Here is a 19,535-nt window from a genome sequence, read left to right as displayed (position 1 = left end):
AAGAGTGGGATAGTCTTCCTCAGAAGAAGTTGAATGCTTTTATCCTTACCATACTCGGTCTTGTTCAAGCATGCCTACGGGCTCGAGGTGGCTATACACGGTACTGAACTTCCATCTGTTGATCCCAGGCTTGCCTGCGAGCCTTAGGTACACGGTATTGCACTGCCTTTCTTTTGTGTTTAGCATCCCACATTTTCAATCTTGTGCTTCTGGTGTGATTCTGGTGTAATTTTGTTTCTTCTGCTGAGAACGTAGATTAATTTCTAGATGCCAAAGAGAGACGATCATCTTTTTTGGGATGCACCCACTTTTCACTCCGCCCCTGTTCTATACAGGCTGTGCAAGTTTGTCGGTATTATGTGCGTGAATCTTCCTTCAGGGTTCTCACTGGCGGCAGAAGTATATGACTTGATTGATTGAATTACGTTATCTTACGTCGCTTTTCTGCCACTTTCGACTAACGCAACGATGAGGATAAGTGATGAAACTGCTGAAGGGATACTGAAATGCAACACATTGGCGGTGGTAGCGTCGTTTCCTTGTAATCAAGGGGCCCGGGTTCGAAACTCGGTGGAGGCACATAGTGGTTCGGATACCACCTTAAACTGCAGGTCCAGTCCCGATTAGCCTATCTGTCCATAAAGTGAACTCAATCAATCAATCAATCAAAAGCACATACACGCCCAGGCTGGGATCCGAACCTTGGAGCCGCTGCTTAACGTGCTATCGACTCCACCAAGGAGAACAGCAGTTGAATTCTTACCCCATCATCGTTGAAGCATGTGGTCATGAGCGCTTACGGATTTTTATTAATACCACCCACAACGCATTCATATTCATGGAATGCTATATTCTCATGTCCCAGTAACAGTCCCAACTCATACATGAGTTGTCATTTATGTGTAGTTTGCCGACCCAAGCCGCGCTACAACGCCAGGGCTCCCGGGTTCGAATCCCGACCTGGGCATGGACGTTTGTACGAGTCCATTCACCAATTTCATCATATCATCATTCATCCCCATATTCGCAATTAGACAAACGTGGCAGAAAAGTGAAGTAAAATTAAGCAAATCAATCAATCAATATGTGTAGCTTATAAGCGTTGTTTGGGAAGTTTCGGACAAGCTGTACACCCAGCAGCAAAAGAAATGGTAGGCAAATTGTCCATCACCAGTTTCCTCCAGTCCGTTTTCCACAATGTGATGAGGGCCTTCCAGATGACGTCGTGGTAGCGTCCTTACCTTGTAATCAAGGGGTCCCGGGTTCGATACCCGGTGGAAGCACATAGTGGTTCGGATCCCACTTTAAAAACTGTAGGTCTTGTACCGATTAGCCTTACTGTGCATAAAGTGGACTTAAAAACACCAACTCAAACTAAAAGAAGAACGTTATACACAATATCTGCTTCTCATCAACAGAATTCGATTCTTACAGCATGTGGAATACAAAAGAATGAAAATAGCGATGGACAATTTGCCTACTATTATCTTTGCCGTTGACTCTACTACGAAAATTTTCTTCTAGCTTGCATTGCGAACGGATTTGGGGTATCAGATTACCCCACCGGAGGCTACATTGAAAGCATCTGTCACCCAGAAGACGAGAACACCACAATAGCGCCAGTTTGCGGCCAAGAAAGCAGCCAGACCTACCCCAATGCTTTTCTGCTTCAATGTTCCAGTTCTCACCCATCAGGTAAGAACTGAAAACGTTTTTGGAAGCACATTCAGAGTTTGTGTACAAGTAGGGACCTTTATTTTTGGCAAACGCGATAATACCGAAAAATGTTAATTGCAGAAAGTTTATATATGTACAACACATTCTTTATCGAAATAAAGTGAATTTGACATAAAATGCGAATTGTGTCCTTTTCGTGAATCTCAATACATTTTATACTTTACAAACAAAATATACAAGAAAATCCAACGATGTTGTGTTTTAGACTCAACAATTAAAACGTTTACGCATCTACAAGGTGGAACAGAACTCAACCGACAAATTTTCACAGGTTATTCAGGAATGTTGGCTGAGTGTTTTGATACAAGGAACCCACAGTCGCCGGTAGCTTATTTCAAAGTAATGTGATGTTAATGTGTTATACTTGTATTTTGTCTCTTGGACCGTGATAGATTGGGTTCTGATAAATTACAAAGAACAATTAATCAGCTACCCATCACTATCTGTAATATCATGAATAGCAATACAAACAATACCAAAAAATTGCATGAGTAAAGAAACAAATCTAGGACAAAACTCGTACATGTTTGTTAAATAACTGTACTGTACACACAAAACGTACTGTTCCTTCAAAGCAGCTGTTCAAAATGTAGACCCCCATGATCACGCAAAATGAACAGCGACGCAGCATGGACTGTCGCACACACTCGGCTCTGGCATCCCAGGAGATTGACGCACATCTTCAGCGGCTGCGACAATCCTAGCAACTAGGTCCATGGTAGTGTCGGCTGGAGTCTCGTGCACTGTGATATTCACATCACCTCAAGAAGAAGTTCATCGGCGTCATATCTGGTGATCGAGCTGGTCATGGAACCAGGACCACCACGATCAATCCATCTTTGACCAAACTGTGTATCAAGGTGTTCTCTACCAGCGACTGCGAAGTGTGCCGGCGCCCCGTCATGTTGAAACCACAATCGCAAAGGTAGTCAGTCTAGCTCGAGAATTGTAATTCCGTGTAAACATACACAAAGGTAGTAGAGTTTGAGCAAACTATAGAGATGCAACTTGCAACGTCCTACCACATAATCGCCACACTTCAACTAGGAGGACGGAAAAACTCTACCCATAAGTGCTAACTTCCTTAATTCAATCGGTGGACACAGACTCTAGATATCTCAGAGCTTGCTGGGTAAAACGTGAACAACAGCTTTATATACATATATGTTTATTAGAAACTTATCATAAGAAAGTCTGTTAGCACACTAGTCTTTAACCTTTATCACTTACGTGCATTTACATTTACCCTACACGTGCATTCACCACTTCTGGTCTCAAAGGAGAGTAGGACCATTCAATTTATTCCTCGCAGTGAGGCGCCAGAGGGAGTATAGGGACCTAATTTTATTTAGGGCGCTGTTCGTGGTCGACGTCACGGGCTCCCCTGTAAGAGAAAGTAGTATGTGCGCGGTACCCCCAACCACAGCTTTGAACTGGCCGTAGCCAGCCGGCACCTCCGACAAGCGGACGCTGGGTAAAGGATTAAAGGATGCCGCGACACCCCCGGCGCTAGCTAGGAATCGGCAAGCCGACCGGTGTCTCCTGTACAAGGACGGCAGGTTAGGAAGAAGGTCCTGATGCTCCCAGACAAGCCGGGCAGGTAGAACCTGGCACCTATCAATCGAGGCGATTATACCAGGTAGTTAGGTTGCTGCTAGGCTTTTCTTCTTCTGGGATGGCTGCTAGGCTTCTGGCTGGATGGCCGGTTTTTCCCCAGGATGTTTGCCAGTTGACATCCGGGAGCCAACTGAGCTCCGGTTTGACGTCAGGATTTGTGTATCCCAGCATATTGTTTATTTAACATTAACTGGAATCGACAATAATTTACAATACTATTACAATAATTACTTTTCTTTACATCAATATTTTACAAAAACTAACGCAACTGTCGCGTTAGTACAATATATAACGTTCCCAGAAAATCCCCAAAATCTACTCACTACTACATATATATGAACATTCACAATCACAATTAACTTGATTGTCATTTCATTTATCTGGTTTATATAAACAGTCATGGACGGGGAAGTGAAACCCTCTCTACTCTGGGTTTTATTTGACCTATAGCTTGCACTAATGGGTTTGGATGCATCGTAATCCGCGTCCACAGGTTATCCCGGGCAATATGTAGTAAATCTTCAATCCTGGGCTGGTCCATGTCTTTGTGGAGTTGTTGTATACGTGTCGCTAACGGGTAATGTCCAATGTATCTGAGTGCTCTGTTTTGTACATATTGCAATTTCTGTAAATGTGTTTTAGCGGCCTGTAACCATGTAGGGCCGGCATATAATAATATAGGTCTAATCATCATTTGATACAGATGGAGTCTTGGTTCAATTGACAATGTCGGTGATCTTAATAGAGGCGTGAGGTATCCTGTTCTTTGTTTTGCCTTTCTTGCCACCTCATCTAGATGTGGGCCAAAAGTCAGTCTTGTATCAAGGCTTATTCCTAGGTACTTTATCTTATTGACCGTAGGGACTGGCGTCTGGAATATTTGGAGTTTGATTTTCTCCCTAGCTCCACGCGATGCAAAAACTATGGTGTTGCTTTTTGTTGGATTTATTTTTATTTTCCATTTCTGAGTCCATTTTATTAATTCTGGCACATACTTGTTAATTCGTTTTTCGCAAGTGGACAGTAATTTTGCATGTACTAACAATGCAGTATCATCTGCATATGTTGCTAGTAATCCTCCTTTCGGATATGGAATATCTGTCGTATATAATGAGTATAACGTAGGGGAAAGGACAGAACCTTGAGGCACCCCTGCTTCAATAGATCTGGAAGTAGATTTCTGCCCTTGCACAGTTACTATGAACTTCCTGTTTTGCAGATAATTCATCATAATTTTTAAGTAGCACTGAGGTAGCGGAAGTAGTTGTAATTTTAGCATTAGTCCACCGTGCCATACTCTATCAAATGCTTGCTGCACGTCCAGAAATAAACCAGCGACACGATGCTTTCTGTTGTTATGAACAGCAATATAGTCAACGACTCTGACAAGTCGTTCGGTAGTACCGTGATTTTTCCGAAAGCCAAATTGGTGGTTTGGTATTAGCTGATGTTCGTCTATAATAACTGTGAGACGCTGGCACAACACCCTTTCGAAAAGCTTACTAACATGAGATAATAGACTTATAGGCCTATAGTTTGTCTTCTCGTGCGGATTCTTTCCCATTTTTGGAATAGCTATTATCTTTGCCATTTTCCATTGTGTTGGAAAATAGCCCAGTCGTATAACGTTAGTAAAAAGTTTGGCAAGATACACAAACCCCTTTCTTGTGAGATTCTGAAGTGAAGCAGGTGGAATACCATCTAGGACAGGTGCTGCTTTCGGTTTTAGCTTTTTTGTCAGCCTTTGGACTTCACGAGGTGTTACGTGTGGAGCATCAAGAGTCGATGGAAGTTGTAGAAGTTGGTCGTATGTATTTTGCACCTCTTGCTCTGTTTCTTGATCATCAAGTTCTGCATTAAGTTTGAAATGCGTTTGGAATTGGTCTGCGAGAGTTTCCGCTATTTCCTGAGGATTCACTATAGGTCCTTCGGGAGAATTTAATGAATTCAACGTTGGCTTATCTCTTGCATTGAGAGTGCGCGCTAACTTCCAAAATTGCCTATCTTGTGGTTCCAGTTTTCGTAGACGTTCATCCCATTGGGAGGTCCGCTCTCTTACTAGGAAATTATGTAATTCTTTGGCAAGCAACCTCCATTCGTAAAGATGGTGGGGTGATTGAGTTCTATACCAGCGACGTCGGGCCCACCGTGTCAAACAAAGTAAAATTTCCAGTACTGGAGAAGTGTTCGACGTAGGTAAAGTAGACATGGTAAACGTTGGACTGTTGGAGGCAGATATTCTACGACCTCAATCCTATAGATGTTAATACTTTCCAAATCGTAGATCGTTGATGCTGCTGGTGATCTCTTGAGAGTAATCAGGAATAGTGGTAAGTTCTTCCTTCCGGGACCTTTTCGGTTACGCTGGCTCATTTGGTAAACAGTCATAACTTCAAATCCATAACAAATGAGCTCCGACATGATGAACTTCGTATCTAGATCTATAGGAAGATGTCGAATGACAACCCGAAGTGGACGATTTTGACGATTCGCATTTTCCCTCCAGGCGATTTGGAGATGGCTCCGGTGTGAGCGGATACTCTTCTCTCTTCATTTACAACAGAATCTGATGTGTAACCGTACTCAGATGCAATGCCCTGAGGTTCCTCGTTGTCAATATTATGCATTTCAGAATCGCTAAGGCGTTCTGCATCTATTATTGGTTGCCTCGATAGTCTATCAGAGGGAGGAAGTGGGAGTACGAATTGTCCCCCCTGAATAGTTGAGCTCTTTGGCCTATCGGATGATTGGGTTGTTGGACGTCTTCCTTTATTTACCTGGACGGGGTTGGGTAGGTTGAGGCTCTTCACTGACATCGCGCGAACGCGTGTCTGTGACGCGGCGATCTCGACGTTCGATGATCTGGAGCTTAGTTGGGCACCGTGAGGTTTCCACTCCAGGTCCCTTCGGACAGAGGAGCTCCGGTCTCGCTGCGCTGAGTTTTATACACGCGGTGGCGCATGGGGGTTGAAAATTCTAACTACAAGTACGCGTTGCCAACTCATTTTTTTACATATTGCAAACTCAGTACTGAGAATTGCCGTGATTTGACATTGAGAAAACACTAGTGGAAAAATCACTAGATGCACGTGGTACCATAACTAAAACTGTGTGCATCCAGACAACACAATTAAAAATGAGTCGCAGGACTCTAATACTAAACAGTTTAAATGACAATAATTGATAACGTTTACAGAATACAGCGACCACGCAGGGTCTAATAATAAGTGAAGCTAATAAACTTAGAGGTGGATGCGTTAACGTTTGCAGAATACATTTAAACTAAAAGCGTACGCATCGCAGGGACATTCCGCTTAACACTACCATCCGATATTAAAAAGAATATAGCGACCACGCAGGGTCTAATAATAATAATTGAATGGCGAATTACAAATTACTATGTAATAAGGAACAGGGGGCACTGGGTTCCTTATATCAAAACACTTGTGTCTCCCCAATCGCGCAGTGGTAGCGTCGTTGCCTTGTAATCAAGGTGTCCTGGGTTCGATACTCTGTGGAGGCACACATTGCTTCTGATCGCACTTTAAACTGTAGGTCCAGTCCCGATAAGCCTTTCTGTGCATAAAGTGGACTTAAAACAGCAAATCAATCAATCAATAAATCAACCTTATATCAAAACACTCAGCCAACTTCCCTGAACAACATGTAATAGTTTTTCAGTAGAATTCTATTCCACCCTGTATTACTTGCATATCTTCCAAAATTTTATCCAAAAGGAAACTAGTGCCTGTTGTTCATGGAATAATTCCGACATATATTAGGGTGGATCAAATGAAAACGGAACAGGGGCCACAGAATGAAATCAACAAGATTTATTTCAAACGTAATCTCCAAAATTACACAAGCATTGTCCCACTCTTTCACCAAGGGGTGAATACCCTGCTCGTAAAACTCCTTTGCCTGAGATCGAAACCAGTTGCGAACATTGTCCATGACTTTATTCTCCAAGTGGAAGCGCCGACCCTTCAATGCCTTTTTCAACGGACTAAAGATATGGAAGTCCCTTAGCGATAGATCAGAGCTATACGGTGGGTGTTCCAACACTGTTCACCCAAAAGTCGCCAACGTATTCTTTGTAACAGTTTACGTATGTGGCCGCACGTTGTCATGCATCAAACCAACTCCAGAGGACAACAGGCGGGTCCGTTTGGCCTTGATTGCTGCACGCAAACGGTGGAGGGTACTGCAGTAACAAGCAGCGTTGATCGCTTGACCATGGTGTAGGAACTCAAGGAGAAGGGGTCCTTGATGATCGAAGAAATATGTGAGCATCACTTTGCCACTACTCTGCACTATTTTGGACTTCTTCGGCGGTGGAGAGCTCAGATTCGTACATCCACTGTACAGTTTTCATTTGATCCACCATCATACATGCAACCACGTGTAAATCGGTGTTTCGCACGATATTTAACCTTTTATCGGAACATTTTGCATCCATGTACAAAGCGGCGCGCTGTTCTGATGGTGACCGAGTGCGCACTTATACCGCCACTCAGGAGACCTGTGAGATTACGTCATAGCAGAATTTGTCGTGCGAGAAAAGTTTTGCGTTACCGAGAGCAATGGTACAATTTTGGCGGAAGTCCAGTGCGCATCTACCGTCACTCGGGAGCCTTAACATCGGAATTTCTCGCACAAGATATAATGAGAAATAAACTCATCAAAACCAGTTTCCAGTTGTGACGTTTCTTTTGTCGGGAGCCACAGGATAACTACATCACGGTAGTTGTCCAATCTCAGAGTGCTGCAGAATTATGGGACTCTCCTTTAGGTTGCGGCTACACTGAGCCCTCTCAGGACGTGATTTTGAAAAAAATGATAAATATTACGTTGTCTTCCCCCGCCAGATGGTTCTGCTTGTACTGGGTATAGTAGCCTGTGGTTTAAAGCGAATTTAAAAAAGTGTTTGCATAAATCAATGGAGAATATGCTCACTGTCTCATCCTATTCATTGGTTCTGTCTTCTCATCCCTATTGCTGTCCAGGCAACCGATTCAACAACAGATGTATCTGAGCCATAGTGGATAGTTTTAGAAATGTTTAGAAACCGGAAATGGCTTCCGCTACCGGTATCACAGTTAATTTATGAAAATTCAAAAATTATAAATTTGATAACAGAAACCAACAAAACATATTAATGTGAAAATAACAAGTAGGACATAAACGTGTTCAAAATGAACAAGGCGTAGCACAGTACACGAAACTGCCAGGAACAATTTAAAATACTTTTTAAGAAGCACAATGAAGGTATGCATTTGGGTTATTTGGCAGGAAAGTGTACTAAAATTTAAACACGAATTTTTGGGGAAAATAACACCGAAAAATCCGAGATCCCCGCCTATAAGTAATCAACACGGAGAAAAATTGTACTTGTAATATGGTGTTATGCTAATCGAAGCTTACTTTGTCTTCTAACACATTGTTTTTCTTGTGCAATACTTAGAAAACTTCACGAATGGAGCCTGCGAAGAAGGATTCAACTTCGACCCTTGCCTGTACATTTGGAGTTACAGGAAGCCCGTCTGCGGCTCCAACAACAAGACCTACATGAATATTTGGGACCTCAAGTGTTCCTGCAAAGGAGAGAAAGAAGGTAACGCACACAGAACGTTCTGATTGGTTGTCTAAGGGAGATTTCACACCAAAGTGAGACGTATCGCTTGAGGATTTCACCAATCTTGAGTTTTCAGTGTTTAGTTTCTGTTTTGAGTCCACTTTATGCACAGAAGGTCGATCAGGTGTGTAAAGCAGAGGTTTCTTTACTTAAGTTGAAATTAACCCTCAGAAATAAATGCAACCTTTCACACTGAAGTTACGCGACAAGCTTGACGTGTGACTTGTCGTTCGCATCAGGTAGTTTTCTCAAAGTTGTATGCCGGTACCTCGGATGTTAGGTTCTTAACCTATTTTTTTCCTTTACAGGTATGTAAGAAATAATAAGTTATGTCAGCGTTTCGTTAATTTGATTTGATTTGATTTACTGTATCTTACTTCGCTTCTTGATCAATTTTTTGGCTAATTTGCGAAGATGGGGATGAGTGATGATATGATGAAATTTATGACTGGACACTCACAAACATCCATGCCCAGGCCAGGATTCGAACCCGAGACCCCTGGTGTCGTAGCGCGATGTGCTAACCACTCCCCCACGGGAGCCGGCAGCGTTTCGTTAAAAACGCAACAACTGATGAAGTTTTATAGTCCCTAAAAAAATCTAATTTGCTTGTTAGAACCTATTTTATGTTTATGCGCCTAAATCAAGACTTTTCTTTAGGTTTTTATATATTTTAAAAGGTTTTACAGGATTTTTATGTCACACGGAGGCATTTGCTTTGTTTGGCCACGACGAACGTGTTTGAAACGTACTCTCTGTCGATTTCTCTTCCTCCAAGTCCATGGTGATTTTTCAAAGCTCTAAACAAAGCAAAATGTCTGGTACCACTGTTACCAGTACAGTCCAAAGTGCAAACTTCTGATATGTGTGGTCTTGCCAAGTTTCTTGAGGCATTCACGCCTTGCAAACCAACATTTCCGCATTGAACAATGCACCACTGACTATGTTTTTGTTGAAAGATTATTTTCAGCATATAAGATGATCCTCACAGACAAAATTGCGGAGCTTGACTGTGGATAACATAAAAAACGATTGTTGCGTAACTATACGGTGAAGAGTGGATTTTAAATAGCAAATTTCCAATGCTAAGTTCTGCCATCGCCCTAGGGTTAGGCAACACACATAACGTTATGCAAGATAGTGCGTATTTCAGGATATAGGTGTTCCATTTTCATTGCCGGTGCCTATAGCCTAGTTAATCAGCATTTTTCAGGAATTTTGAATTATTTCAAGTTTTTTTGAACCTACTTCAGGATTTTTCGAGCCTAACATAAGATTATTAGGACCTATTTTAGGAATTTTAGAACCTATTTTAAGGTCTTTTGAACCTATTTTATGATTAGAGCCTATTTTAGGAACCGAAAACCACACTTTTTAGAACCTAAAAATCCAAAGTCTACTAATAAGACAGGCTAAATTATGTTATAGTGTATCCTTATGATTTTAATCGTATGGTTTATACCGATAGTTTCAATTTTCTTCATGACTGTTTCTGCCTTGTCTCATATTGTGTTCGCTGATCCGGGTTTGTTTATAACAACTGCTTCAATTTGCAACTGTGAATAGTTCATATCATACGCAAACTGGGTCTTTCCATAACATTATACAAGATAACGTTGCAAGAATAAGCTTTTATTTCGCTTGAAATAATCTTTTACAAATTGAGTCTACATTTTAACATGAAACCCAATCTTCCTACCAAACAAAAACGAATCGAAATCAACAACTTTTAAACATTCACATTGATATGCTGTGGGATCCATGAGTATTACCGTGCAAATTGTCCATGACTGTTTTCATTATTTTTTTCTTTTATATCCTATGTGTTTTTAAGCGATGGATTTTTATGTACGCTCGTGCAGAAGTTGTCAACAGCTTGTTTTGAGTTTTATTTTAATTCTTGAAGCTCTTATTGGGTCAAATAAAGTACACGAACATGGTGATGGACAATTTGCACGGTAATACTCATGGATCCCACTGTACTAAGCGGCTCCCTGTTAATTTATGAAAATATGTATAATAGTAAAGCTTTAAATACTTATTATTTGTGAGCGTAGAAGACAGTGATAACTAGAGTGATGCATCGAAGCCTTTTTGCTCGATGGTCTAATAGTTCGCACGGATGACGCTAGATGACTTACAGAATGGACAGTTTCTTCGCTCGAGCGAATAACGCTCGAACCTTCAAATGATCGGTATACGATTTAAGCCCAGTAGTTCACGTGTAACCGTAATTTTTCTGTAGTAGTGGGCCTTCAATTGATTGATTGATTGATTTAGTTTATTTTACAAAGTACTTCGCGTTTTGTGCCTTTTAACTAATATGCGAAGATGGGGATGAGTGATGAAATGATGAAATTGATGAATGGACATTCAAATATGGATCGTGAAGTGAAAAACGAAGTGAAAATGACACTGAAGTAAACATAGTCATCATCTCCATGGTAAAATGTAACTTAGCCTATCTTACCAATACATAGCAATATATGAAAATGAATAGATTATTATGTGCTGAAACTACCAGAACTACCACTCTGTAAAAAAAAATTAGCATCACTGTATTCTTATTACGGATGTTGACAATTTTGAGTTTCACATGCATGCATCTTTCCTGCACAACTTGAAATCAATTGATTGAAGCATTGGTCTGGTATCACTGCATAGTGTGGTGTTATTATTTTGTTAATTTAGTGTTTGGAGTGTCCGCTAGAGGGTATTGCAATCAGTTACTGCTGCAAGGCTTTGTAATCAATTGTCATGAATCTGTAAAACGATTGTTAGTAGTGCAACTTGTGACGTGTTTTATGTTGCAAACTACATGTTCACTATTGACAGTTTGGATACATTATCATATTTGTGAAGTGTTCTGGTGGTGTGTAGTGTATTTGAGCATGTTTTCTTGAAAAAAATGGGCAGAAAGTGCGACATTTCACCACGTAAGCAAGGAATGGTTCTTGCTTTGCATATGGATGGTCATTCTCAGAGAGAAATTGGTTGACAACTTCAAATGCATGAATCCACAGTTAGCCGCTGCCTGCAAAAGCAACAAGAACATGGAAAATCATCACTGAGAAGTCACTGTGGCAGAAAGAAAAAGACATCACCTCGACTGCATCGTGTGATAAAGGATATGGCACTGAAGAACAGAGGAGTGAGTTCACACCAAATTGCACATAAACTTCGAAATGAGGTGGGAATCAATCTTACTCATGCTACTGTAGTATCCCAACTTTAAGAAACAGGGTGTTTCTAAACACGTCCCACGTAAGAAACCCAGACTAACTGATGCACATGCAAAAGCTAGACGTGAGTTTGTCACACGGTATGGCGCATGGAATGATACAGATTGGGAACATGTGATATTTTCTGATGAAAAACGATTTAAATTGCTGGGGAATGACAGCTCAGTTAAACTGTGGATGCGGAAGGGAGAAGAACTTGCAAAATCTTGTATTTTAGAAACTCAAAAGTATTGTGGCAGTGTTATGATTTGGGCATGTTTCTCTTCAAAAAAGATTGGCAGGATGCATATTTGCACAGGTGCCGTTAAGGCTGATCAATATCTGGAAATCCTGAATCGGAAAGTTCTACAAACTGCAGGAGATCATTTTTCTGGACAGAATTTGGATTACTTTATTTTTCAAGACGATAATGCAACCTCTCACCGTGCTCAGGTGGTGAATAACTGGTTTCATGATATGAATATTGAAAGACTTTGGTGGCCGCCCAACTCTCCAGACATGAATCCTATAGAAAACCTGTGGGCTATGATGTGCAAAAAACTTGGTAATCAGACGTACAGGTCAAAAGAGGAACTTATGGCAGCAATTGTACATGTTTGGAATGAAATTGAGGTCGAATATTGTCAAAATCTCATTCATATCATGCCTCGAAGGTTGGAAGCACTTAGGAAGGCCAGGGGTGGCCACACTAAGTATTAGTCAATGTATTTACTTACTATCATTACAAATTGACATATCATGATGCATTTAAAACCTTTGTTCAATTTTTTACTTGTAAAAATTGTCTTTGTGCGAAAATGTTCCACAAGCTATATTTGCAATAATTTTGTTATCAGTTCTGTAAAGTGCATTATGTACGTAACTATGACTTAAATAATAAAAATATATTGTACAGATATAGTGTTTTATATAATTGTTAGGAAAACAAATCGACAATTCGAATTAAATCAATAAAACAACTGATAATTCACGAGCGAAATGCTGACGACCAAAAATAATGAAGTGATGCTATTTTTTTTTTACAGAGTGTATATTTGTACGATTATTGTCCCATTGGAATGATATTTGATATTCTATATATTTGAGCGAATCATGCTGGAGCGTAAGAGATTCGATCGAACATTTTCGAGCGAAAGTGGTCCAATGCAGTACTCTAGTCACAATTATACATAGCAAACATTAAATATACACGTATACAATTAAATGTTAAGGTTAATATCAGTTTACCCCTGTTATTCCAACAGAAATCAAGATGATGTATAAAGGAGATTGCTTCTGTGACAACTATAACTATTTCTACAAGCCAGTGTGTGATGACAAATTCATGTCTTTTCCAAACAAAGAGGCTATGGAATGCAACCATAAGAATGGTCTTTATATGGATTTTGGCAGTAAGTATCTGCATTCAATGTGCTTCTGTGTCTCTACTGTCTTCATTTGCTCATTGTGCCGCTTGAACGCGGCCCGTGTAGCGGCTGCAAAAACCGAATGAGCGTAGCCCCTCAACACAAGCGCATATATTTATCTTAACGTTTCACAGTTACAAGTAATCATGCACTTTTGTCACAGAATATAATGGATTTGTTCCCCTTGAACTGACACAATTTTCACATCTTTTGAGAAAGTTCCCTTAAAAATCGCCCCCTCACACTTTTTCAAAAGTTTGTTTTCGCATAAGAATAGTACATGAAAATAAATGTCGGCATTTCAGCAACACTAATAACACTTATCAATACTCAACACGTATCTGTTTATCACCTGATCAAACTGCACAGAGGTTAATATAAACACTTCTTCAACCAGAGTCATCCACCCTAATGAAAGCAAATGCTGACATTCACGGCAGACAAAGAGGTGCCACGTTCCCACGACTTGGAGTGTTCTCGATAAATATGGTGATCAGAGTAATCGCTATTGTAGTGTTCCACGGTACACTTACCGAAGAGAAACTTCACGAAATCCCGGCTTCGAAAGCTCCCAAATAGACTATGAGTTGAGGTATATGTACAGATATCGGCAAAAAAAATAAAAAAATAATTGAAAACCTATTTCCTCAAATGCTCGCTACCCTGCTGCCTAACTCATACGGCGATGTGAGAAGGTCGTTCTTTTTACACTCAAGTGAGAAACCTAATATGCAGTGTTTCAAACGTCATGCAATTCTATCTTTGATCGCTTCAAATTCGAGAGCCGTAAAACATGCTTACACCTGGATTTTTACGTTTCTACGTATTTACAATACTCTTACTTGCCAATTTGTAGCGTAATCACTAGAAATTAATTAATGGGGAAATTTATGATAACTATTTGTCCAAAATGTAAATTTCTGGAGAGGAAAATAAATTCCCACAGAATCGCAATTGGATGTTTGTGAGTTACGTGGAGAACTTTATAGGTTTGGGAAATCCATTATTTGAGTGAAGTGAAAGAGTCAACTTCAGTGGAATATTGTCTTGTCCATTAATTATTCTTCATTGCTCAAGGCTTTTCCCTATTATAATATTACTTCACGATTCATTACAACGTCTATGAATATTGACAAGGTGTCTTACTGTCCTCCTCGATGGTGTAGTGGTAGCGTTGTCGCATTGTCATCGACAGAATCTGGATTCGATCCACGGTGAAATCACGTAATGCAACCAGCATTCCTGAAGCACTATATTCTACTAGTGTTGGTAGATTCAACTATATATACAATTGAAAATAATATAACCCGTGGGTCTTGGCCGATCTTACGATTGCCAGTCTCCCTCCCACAATCCTACCTAGAGGTGTGGAGATCTTCAACCAGTAATTAGGTGACGTGGGGTCAGCACATCGAACTCTCAGTCGTTATAGGAGATTTTCATGACAGGGTTACGCTGCTCACTCGTAGCTCCCCAATTTCCTCACGATGGTGGGTTGCCACCGGTTCAATACACAACCCGAGAACCCAGAGACTAAATCCAGGCAGACTGGAACCCATGACTCCCGCAGTCGGAGTCCAAAGCACAGCTCCTTCGACCGCACGGCCACGGAGGAGACGAAAATAATATTGTGGTTAAAATTATAGTCTATAATTTTTTGATGCGAATATTTGGTAATATGATCAGCAATTTACTGCATATTCCCTCTCCACTTTTAGCAACAAACTGCGGGTTATCATGGAGCCCGTCACGATATTTTGAATTATGACAATTACGATTTGATATGACTCAAGTCTTTAGTGTTTAACTATTCTCGTCTCCATAATTTGCGCTTTGTAGTTAAAAAGTTAGTATGGAATAAATTGATACTCAAAAATTTTAAAACGTCTTCAAAAGGCACTGAATTCGATGTAACTGTCTCTTAAAATGTACATGCTATGTACGTATAACGACAACAATTGGCTTTCAAAGCATTCTCTATATTTATTCTAAACACACACTAATAAAAGTATAGGCAATAATACGTTATAGACTAGAAAATTGTTAACGTCATCAATATTGTGTCACTTGCTGCAACGATTTTGCATTAACGTAAAACATACTATAATCGTGATAAGCTTACAACTAAAGTAACAACTAAGATATTCTTCTAGAGATTAACTTAGTTTTTATCATATTGTTCATAGACTAATATAGACATTAACAATACTTTTTCTACGGTTTCACAGGATACAACGTGTCCTTGTCTAATCGTTTTGTATGGCTATCACAGTTGGTTTCAGAATTCAAGGATGTGATGAATGAGTTTCTTGATATAGTTGATTCCTTAGCAAATACGGTCCCGTGTTCGATTCCCGGTAAAAGTACCCAAAATTTCGATGTTTATTCAGCACCGACTATAATTGGGCAGCTCACTTAAAAAATAAAAGTAGCGTACTCTGATGTAGAAAGCAAGTTGACAACGGTGAAGGGACTCGAAGTACTAATCACACATTACCCAATAACAAACTGCTGTATGAGTCTGTATGTAGGTTCGTAACTGGCTAATAGTTTCGATATGAATACCAATTGCAAAAACTAGTCACTTCATGAAAACGAATGGGACAAGTCGCAAGATGGCATTTTGAAAGTATGTGATGCCCCAGTAGGAAGTACTAATGATAATACCTTGAGAATGTAAAATGGTTTAGTGGATTCAGTTATAGCTACTCCGTTTAATGCGTCTCTCATTTCTAAGCTAGGAAATGATTTTTGGTTTGCTTCACTATTTTAGAATGGGTAGCACCAAAATCTATTTAATGGTATCAACGAATCTCTAACTTCGTAATACTATTATTTTCAAAAAGAAGAAGGAAACTACGATGAGAACCTTCTACGTCATACGGCAAGTTTTCTAAGAATGAAATTGTCCCGCTTCCCCCTTCCGGGCGGTTCGGTAGCCGCTCGATCTTGCCACTGAATTTCCTCGGCTCGACTTCCGACCTGGGCGTGAGTGTTCAGTAACCTCACCGTATAAGCCATCACCCAACACGGTAAGGACATGTTAGCATGCAAAGGTTTCCGTATTCGTAAATAGCAATCAAACACATTAGAGCCGAGATTGCGGCACCAAGTAAGTGTATAATGTCAAACTGCTTTATTTGTAGGTTAGTAGTGAAGTTTATGCGTTCCACACGGTTTGGTACGAGTAGTAGCATTTTACTTGAAGACCTTAGGAAAGAAATGCAATATTTTGCAAAGGCTTGAGGTCTCTCTCTACATACGCCTATAGTTTACGAATTGAAACCTTTTCAACCTTGTTTTGTAACGCATACGTTGTAGCACATACACCCCGAACGTTTTATAGATTGACATTGTCGCACACACTTAGATCACTAAGCTATGTCTTTCGATGCACCACATAATAACGTGAGTCCTTCACCATATCATAAAACACCGTTACATAACCTAAAAATGTAGAAACTAACAAATGCATTCTTAAATCACATTGCTTATTACGGGATCCATTCGATAATTATAATTTGTTTTCCTCACAATTCCTATGAAGCAGCGAGCATCATGATAACTCCTCCCCCTCTTGGCAATTTTCCACCAACAACTCGCATATCTCAATACAGTGAGACTTCAATCCTGTTAAATATACAAATTCGGTTTCTTTGCTACTTCATGTCACTGGACATTGCCCGTTTTGGATAAATTTTGGATTGTTCAACGCTTTGGTTTCAAAAACTTTATAACTTTAGTGACTCTACGCCTAATATTCTCTTCAGTTTCTCGCAATGGTTTATCAACACAATATGATGATACTATATTTACGATCCACTCATCATAAATACGTGTGTCCGAGAGAACCAGCGATTGTTAATTCGTTCATTATACTACACATTCTTTAGTGCTTAAACGAGTTCATAAAGTGCTAGTCTTACGTCGAGTTTAAAATCGTAGATTGGTTGTTTTCAAAAGTTGTTTTCAAAAGAGAATTATTTACCACTCATTGCACAACGATTTGGAAACACTCGCCAAGTACGTCTGTCTTACTAAAGAAAGCATTTCAGTGATTTAAAAATTAAGAGTACGCATCAACGAAATTCGAAAAAAAAAAAACCTCTTGTGTGATTATCCTGTAACATGTCTGCGCCTCTGTCCTTCCGTCCTTGTCAACTGTCGATATCTCACAAATTACAAGAGCTACGAAAAGATTGATGAACCTGATAGACATACCAAGTAATAGCTCAAGACACCATAAATTTTATCCATCGACCCGTCTGGCTGACCGTGAGGGACATTAACTGGCAATAAGTAGTGTAATTGATGATACTATAAACCCGAGAAATGATGAACCCCCCCTCAGGCAGATTTGGCTACACTTAAAACTTGCTCAACATGCCCATATGAGCTTTTTGCTCAAGTGTGGTACTCCGTCTAATCCAAGATTTTTGTAAAAATGCCCTCGGGAAGTTCCTGTGAAATGATGAGCCCCCTCAGATTGATTTGTCCACACTTACAAAAGGCACTTCTGTCAGATTGTTGTCCATAAGCTTGTTAAAAATATGCCCCTCTTGATATTTTTTTTGGCTACACTTAAAACTAAGCCAAGATACACACACACACCCACCTACACACCCACACACACACACACACACACACACACACACACACACAAAGCACATTGTTGAACCCAACTGATATTTTTTATTAGGTATAGAGTTTTGATTTGAACCCCAAGAAATTTTATATAAATACCAAAGCCAAAAATATTCACACACATACACACACACACACACACTAAATATACAAAACACACTGCTGAACCCAACTGATATTTTTTTATTAAGCATAGAATTTTGATTTGAACCCCAAGAAATTTTATATAAAAAACATAACAAAATTCTAATATTTATTTTTGTTTAACAGGTACAACAAGTTCTGAGCACATAAGCAGTTTCTGAGGAATACAAGGCAGCAGCAGCAAGCAATTAACTTATAGAAGGCAGTGTGTATCATATCTAATTGCATGGATAATCTTGACACAGGATTTTTTGAGAGAAGATGTATTTCAAAATACATAAAATCTAAGTCACTTGTTGATGATTTAAAGCTTAGATTCTTTGGCCTGTCCGAGTATGACCTGTTTACAGTGCAAAATGAAACTGAAATGCAGTGGGTGCTTGCCAGTGACAGGCCATTTTAATGCCTCTATCTCAATTTTATCACCAAGTTTGAAAGGCTTGTATACAGCAGGTTCAGGAGAATTGTTGGATTGTTTGTTAATTTTTATACAGACAGGTGCCATTATAATTTAAGGTTGAAATTGTTTGACAATTATTGGTTCAACAATAGCTATGAGCGTTGTTTTGAGTATAGGATGCCCATGATTGCATCTCAGAGTTTAAATTGGAGACATTATAAATATTCAAATAAAATTATTAACAAGATATCTAAATATAAGAAGATTGAATTTGTTACAACTGATAATGGGAATTTGTACAGTGGTGAAGATTTTAATCCAGAGTTTGTATCAAATTCCAACTATATATATTTGAATGAGCTTGTCATGTATTTTATAAGGCAAAAATTTAGAGATTGCACTTATGATTGTATTGTTGAGGCACTGGGGCAGAATAATTTGCATGACATATGCAACTGTGGGAGAGTTTTGTCCAGCCTCTCAGTGTGATTTCAGGCACAGGAATCTGGCAGTTGGGAATCAATCCGCAGCAGGCAGCCCTGTTTATTTCAGCAGAGACAGCAATCAAGGTAAATAAATATTTGCTGCAAGTGTAATTTAATTCTCTTCTCATCAGTGTAACACATTTCCTGTCTTATGCAGTTCCAAATCCCTGCCCCATCAGTGCTGTAGAAATATCAGCCAGGCTCGGGTCTGTATGCAGGAAGAGG

At 39.8% G+C, this 19,535-nt stretch overlaps 2 protein-coding genes across 4 annotated transcripts in view; one reads left to right on the top strand and one right to left on the bottom strand.

Annotated features, from left to right (window-relative positions):
• LOC145995981 (QRFP-like peptide receptor) overlaps positions 1–19,535 on the bottom strand; it is a 539,079-nt gene that overhangs the window by 207,533 nt on the left and 312,011 nt on the right. The gene's annotated exons all lie outside the window — the stretch shown is intronic.
• The window catches only part of LOC145996432 (serine protease inhibitor dipetalogastin-like), a 123,511-nt gene that overhangs the window by 55,042 nt on the left and 48,934 nt on the right, over positions 1–19,535 (top strand). For 2 of the 3 annotated variants that reach the window (XM_083132907.1, XM_083132906.1), the window contains exons 2-4: positions 1,525–1,695; positions 8,819–8,968; positions 13,476–13,622. In XM_083132907.1, coding sequence (XP_082989033.1) covers positions 1,525–1,695; positions 8,819–8,968; positions 13,476–13,622 — 468 coding nt within the window. The remainder of the gene's footprint in view (positions 1–1,524; positions 1,696–8,818; positions 8,969–13,475; positions 13,623–19,535) is intronic. The other variant, XM_083132908.1, reaches the window with a different exon arrangement.

The sequence above is a fragment of the Lepisma saccharinum genome, chromosome 12 (assembly GCF_977018435.1).
Source record: "Lepisma saccharinum chromosome 12, izLepSacc3.1, whole genome shotgun sequence".
In the NCBI taxonomy this organism is placed as follows: domain Eukaryota; kingdom Metazoa; phylum Arthropoda; class Insecta; order Zygentoma; family Lepismatidae; genus Lepisma; species Lepisma saccharinum.
This window is presented reverse-complemented; position numbering and strand designations above follow the sequence as displayed.